The sequence below is a fragment of the Leptonychotes weddellii genome, chromosome 8 (genome assembly GCF_054177405.1).
Source record: "Leptonychotes weddellii isolate Sample4059 chromosome 8, ASM5417740v2, whole genome shotgun sequence".
In the NCBI taxonomy this organism is placed as follows: domain Eukaryota; kingdom Metazoa; phylum Chordata; class Mammalia; order Carnivora; family Phocidae; genus Leptonychotes; species Leptonychotes weddellii.
In genome coordinates this window covers 129904346-129910633 of record NC_138376.1, presented here as the reverse complement: position 1 = coordinate 129910633, position 6288 = coordinate 129904346, and the positions used below count along the sequence as shown (strand labels likewise).

Here is a 6288-nt window from a genome sequence, read left to right as displayed (position 1 = left end):
CAAACATTCACTGAGGGCTCTCCATGCACCAGACGCCTGCTAGATTCATTGTTTCCTGTGAAGAAAAATCTCGTCCACCCACTGATAAGGCCTGACTTCAGAGGCAAGAGATTACAGCAGATGATGGAGGGGGAGAACTCCTCTGGTCTGAGAACATCAGGGAGCATGCAATCCAGCTGTTCACTGAGCTCCTTTCAAGGGTAAGACATCACGTATACAAAAGGTGCTTAACTAGGAATCCGCATGGGCGCTTGCGGTTGCTCCTTTGTGATCTCTGTCTCCCTCTCTCCCCATCCCCAGATGCAGGAAGGAGCCTGATCCGTGAGACGCACACACACTGACCACAGAGAGAAACAGGGTGGGACAAAAATCAGAAAAATAAAAAATCACAGGCTCCTTGAACCTGCATCAGCAGGAAGTCACTGGAGAGACCCGTGGCCAGGAGACGGCCCCGCACGGGAACGTCTCAGAAGCAGCAAAGTCGCAGAAGCAGAGTCGTCTTCAGGTAGGAAAGCAGCCTTCGTCCCACCCCTCCTCTTCCTCTGTCTTAGCTACTTTCATTCCCAGTGTTGCTCAACAGATTGGGACAGGTCTGGGTGATATTCTAGTCGTTTCTACCTTCGTCCATAAACATCTTTACTCAGAATTGAAAACCCTCTTTCCCGATACTAGTGCAAATAAAGCAAGAACCCACTTTTCTAGTGGAATTTATCCGGACTTGGTATAAGACCAAGACCAAACATGTGCTCTGAACTAAGGACATTAGAGAATGGTTTTCACAGTGTCTGAGGCATTGGCTAAACACACACAATCTGGAGATATTTAAAAGAAAAAAAAAAGAACCAATTTTCTTTTAAATATCTGGAGATATTTAAAAGAAAAAAAAAAAAAGAGAACCAAAATGAAATAAAATAGCGACTAGCTTTGAAGCATCTTACAGATGCCATCAAATTCACCCCATGATGTCAGAGCTGTGTCTCTAAACTCCTTGATCTCATGAGATGAGCCAAACTGCGGGACGCTCGCCTGTCAGGCGGGCCGGGCCACCTCACTCACCGCCGCCACTCTTAATCCCACGTACATTCCTGGAGGGACTCGGGGTCCAACAAAGGCTGTAGGTTTAACTACTAAAATCACCATCATTTTTGGTGTATCATAAACACTTTTGTGCTTTTTGATGAAAGATAACATCCATAAAACATTTTCTGTGAACGTATTTTTAAATTATAAGATTAAACTCACTGCCTCTGTTTAATTTGAAATACTTCTTTGTAATTAAACTCACTTGATACAAAGACTGAGCTCATGTTTTATTAAAACCTAAACTTCAGCTTCTTGAACTGTTGATTCTATTCAAAAGGAATGCCAGAAAATGACATTTGAATTATTGCTTTCTTTTAGGGAAAAGAATGAAAGGATCCTTTGGTTTAGAAGTTCTGATTTCAGGGGATATTGTTTGCTTCTCTGGGTCTCAGACTTGGCACTCGAGCGTTGCTGGCCATGGGTGCCGCCGACCTGCACGTGCCCTGGGCGTGCTCCCCGGGGCCCTCGCACGTCTGCTGACCGCAGGCCCCTGGGGAGGAGGTCCCTGGTCGACGGCTCTGAGGCCACCGCCCTCCCCACCGGGAACAGAGCTGGAGAAAGTCTTTCTCGTTCTAAACCTGCAAGAAAGCCCAGAGTGGGGGTAGATGTCTCCACTCACCTTGGAGCTGGCGGCCCTTGTACAAATCCCTTGTTTTGGTTGGGTGAGCCCTGGCTGTGTTATCACATTTCGGCTGTTCGTACCTGTGAGGAGGGGAAGAAAGGGAAAACGGGTTTGACACTCGGAAGAGGATGCTTTCTTCCGTTGCTCAGGCGCTCAAGCAAGCGCACCCGCCCTCGGCCTGAGCACATGTGTGGCATCGACTTCTCCCGACTGAGGACCGTTTTCGACCTCTGTGACAATTTACTATAATAAGCTTATTTTTCACAGTCAGTAGGAAGGAGCACACCGCACAGGGCTCTGCCTTGGCATCCAGTTTCTGAAACAAATCTTACACAGGGGCTGCCGAACACCCCACCTCCGCACCTCTACCTGTTCCAGGACTCGACACGGTTCAGAGGGGAGGGGCCGGGGGGAGAGGAGGCCTGGGGTGCGGCCCAGGAAAGAAGGCAAAGTCTCAGAAGTTTAGATTTATGTATTACTGAAAGAGCAGCTAAATCTTAAACTGATTCATGAAAGCTACAAAAGGTTGTCCCTGTATTAAGGGGAAGGGAAGGGAAGGGGAGGGGAGGGGAGGGGAGGGAAGAGAGTGAGAGAGAGTGCTACATGGCACCCCACGTCCAGTGAACAGAAACTGCGGAGAAGGCCTGACAGGTGGGTCCTGACATGGGGGCAGGAGGTGTGGGTGCTGCGGACGCCCCCCTCACGAGAGCAGCTCCGTGGTGATTCTGGAGCGGACGGGACCCAGGGCCCCTCTCCCTCACGGGCTTCCCATGCAGGCCCAGGGCAACAGCGGGTGCTCTTGGGCGGCTCTTCGGAAACGCCTGTGGTCTGGGCACCGGGTACCACAGACGGGGAGACCCGGGCCACGTGGAGTACCGCCCCCGTCCAGTGGGGACACTGACGGAGAGAACCCGTAGCCCCCAGCTCCCCATGTAGTCTGACAGGTGGACAGTGTGAGCCAGCGGGCAGGGCTGCAGGTGGAATGTTCTGGACTGAAGGCCTGCTGATTTCCAGGATGTGAACAAGGTTCATTGGCTCCTCCCCACCCACTCTGCCCCATCTTCCTTTCTCACTCCCCAAGAAAGGGCTGGGAGCTCATATTTACTTCATAGGGATCAGTTCAGATTCTTATTTTTCCTTACTCTTTGTTTTCCCATCACGGGAAATAAAGGAGAATGAAATGTCTCCCCGAGGGACACACTGTGAGTGTCCTTGCCCTGGTGGCCAGTCCTGGCGGGGCTGGCCGGCTGCGGCTGAAACGGAGCCAGGGGCCCCGCGCCCCTCCGGCCCCCCACCCGGAATAGCCTCTTGGATGCCAGAGAACGTAACACCCACTCCCGCAAACCTAATATGTCTTTTTGAAATGCTGTTTTTGAAATTAAAGAGTCCCTGACACACTCCAGCAAAGAGCTAAGCTGTCACGTTTCAACCAGTAGCCATTAGCTCATCTTCTTTTGAAATGCAGTGGGGTTCAGTACAGACAGCAGAGGGAACCACAGTCATGAGACTGTAAGGGGTGAGGGGACCCACGCCTCCCTGACCGGGGCGGCTCCTGTCCCCGCAGGGACATCGATGAGAGCCGAGCATTCGCTACGAGAAAATGAGCAAAAGCAGCACGCTCATAGAGGGTCGCTCGTGTCCAGGGACACATGCTAAACCTGGAGAACGCTCACAGTTTCAGGCTCTGGGCCAGCGTCTGTGGGGTTGGAACAGGTCCGACTGGCACCTACGTTAGCAGTGACATCTTCACAGCTGAAGGCCCGCGAAACGTGAGCTGTAAAAAGACAAGCAGGTGCCCCAGCTCCTGATGGATGACGTGCAAACTCAAGCGCCCGGCCATTCTTGGGGACGTCCCGTTTGCAGGAGTATCAGAGTGCACCTCGGGGACGGCCGCGGGCTACTCTGTTGGGTTAGAAGCTGAACTAGTAACAGGAACTCTGTGCGGAGCCTCCAAAACACTAGAAGTCAGCACCAGCATCCTTCACCTGGGTGATAAGAGGCCATATCGTTCCTAAACCCCCATTCTGAATCTTTAACTTTGCAGCAACCTGGAAGCTAGCCACACTGGTCATTCTGGTTCTGTTCTAAACTTAACCTGGAGATGCCTTAAGAATCCCAGCACTATGCTGACATGAAAAATGTACATTTAAATGACAGTATTCTGCCTCTTTTAAAGAATACTGGGAAATGCCTTAACTTGCAGAAATGGCAATCTCAAGAAATAGAACTAATGCCTTTGAAGTCTCAAATAAGAGAAATCCAAATTTAGTGTTGACATCCATCACATTCTTTTCAATAGTGTTTAACTTATTTGTATGAAAACAATGAACACCCCATGACTATCTGCTTGCCCATCAGATGCCAGGCTTTCTGCCAGGGAGAAATGCGACGTCACGCTCACATGGCCACGTGCACTCGACCCCTGAGAGAGGCGGTCTGTGGAGTCAGGGGACGGGGCAGCCCCGAGGCGAGGTAAGAACAGCCTGAAGCCGGCAGCAGGTGGTGAGCCCTTCATCGGCCATCAAGACGGTGAAAGAGGAATCCCTCCGTTCTGGGAGCGAATGTAGTAGCTAGCAACCAGCTTGCTCCATGCTTAGCCTGACAGCCCGTTCCAGCTCTCCCCACGACCCAGCAGCAGCCGGGCTGGAACCTGCCCCTCTCCTCCCAGATCCTATTGTGCCAGGCACGGCAGGGGCTCGTCCAGGTACCTGGGCCCCAGCTCACAGGCAGTCTGTACACCGTGGCCAAGATGTTAATTTTGACACCAAAAAGCAGGAGGACCAGGATGCACTTCTGCCCCTGGTCCAACTCATGTTTCTACCCAGGTGATTATCCCAACTAGAGACTGTTAGGAGGAAGCTGCTGTCTACCTGGGCTGGCAAACAGCATACGTTTATTGTCCTCAGCACAGCCTACAACAAAATCCATGCATTTAAATTATCTTGCTTGGTGACATGAGGAAAAGGGAGCTGGCTTATAATGACAATGCATTTTATATTTATGGCTTCTGTCTTGGATTTTTATATTATTCTTCCCCATCGGCACATATAAATAGGATAATTGAGGGAGAAAACCTGAATCGTCTACCCAAATATAAAGCAAAACTATAAAGTATCTCCCTAGAACTGCTTATTTCAGGAAATCATAAGAAAGTAGCATGAATACAACAGAGGGTATTTAGGCAGGAGTGCGGAGGACTTCCCGCAACTGTTCTGGCCGGTCACAGAGAACCAGCGGTAGGAGTGGGTTGGTGAAGCTGACAAGCAGCTTACCAGACAGTCCTTAATGTTGATAATTTTGACTGATTTCCCAACATCCATGTCTCCCTAGAGATCAATTTAAACTAATTCCATTTTTCTTGCCAGTGATGGGTTTAGTCATGGTCATATGATCCGATTCTGGCCAATAATCCATGCATTATATTTGCCAGGGGGCTTTTAGGGAAGGTTGTTTGGCTTCCTAAGAAAGAGAGAGGTGGGCGCTGTATCCTCTGAGCACTGTGGTGTCTAGGTGAGATGCCCAGATCTCTGCAGCCATCCTGTGACCACGAGAAGAGTCTGTCCAAGGGCAAACACAACTGTGTCCTCAAGTGACATCACCAAATCACAGTGTCAACTGAAATGGAGTTTTCTCCATCTCTATAATTCTTACCTGAGGTAATAGAGTCCCTTGTTTATGCCTCCTTGTCAGATTTACCACTATTACAAATGAAAAACTTCCTAATTGATACACCCTACCTTTGGGCCAAAACAACTGGATTCTGGCTCAGGGCCCTCCACTGTGTGGGGCAGTGCTCACTCCCTCTGTCTGGACTGTGCTCCCACAGACATCGTCAGATTGCCCCCCAGCATCTTCAGGACTTGACTCCAACATGCTTTCCAGGGAGTGCCCCTGGCCATTCAATTCAAGTTGACCGGCCCCCCCGCTCCAGCATTCTCTCTCCTATTTCTGGTTTATTTTCCTCAGAACACTTGTCATTCACCAGCATATTTACTTATATCTGGTGCATCTATTTATGTGCTTTACCTATAGTCTGTTTCCTTCCATTGGAACATAAGCCCTATGGAAGCATGGATTTTTGTCCATTTTGTTTCCTGTACATCCCCCACCCCCAGAACAGTGTGCACAACAGTGAGGGCACTGGGGTGGTGGCCCTGTCCCAGGCCTGGTGCCAAATGATGGCCACAATGGCCCTTCCTCCATCAGCAGTAGGCCTGGTCTGGGGGTGATAGTCTGACCAATTCAAGTGAGGGGAGGCCCCCTGGGAGTCTGTGGGGAGGGCTGTCCTTGCTGTCAGAAAGAAGCACCAACTATGTTGGATGAGGTTTCTAGAAACCCTGTCAGGGATAAGTCACAAAGCAAGCCAGTAAGTCAAAGATGGCAGAGCAGGGAGAATAAAAAAAAATGGCTTATTGAAGTATACCCTTGAGCTGCTGAGATAGTCCGAACTTCCCTTCACCTTTGAGGTGTGTGAGTTGCTAAGACTTGAGGGGAGAGAACGTCCCTGAGAGAGGAGACCTGCTCTGTTGGTCAGTGCTCTTTCCTCAGTCCCTAGAATAGTTATGGGCTATTGCTGACCATCA

The 6288-nt window shown here is 50.1% G+C and overlaps 1 protein-coding gene across 1 annotated transcript in view; it reads right to left on the bottom strand.

The window, feature by feature from the left end:
- Window positions 1-1655: 1655 nt before the first annotated feature.
- SMOC2 (SPARC related modular calcium binding 2) overlaps window positions 1656-6288 on the bottom strand; it is a 95380-nt gene continuing 90747 nt past the window's right edge. The window contains exon 9 of the mRNA XM_081829389.1: window positions 1656-1785. Within this exon, the coding sequence (XP_081685515.1) occupies window positions 1656-1785 (130 nt within the window). The remainder of the gene's footprint in view (window positions 1786-6288) is intronic.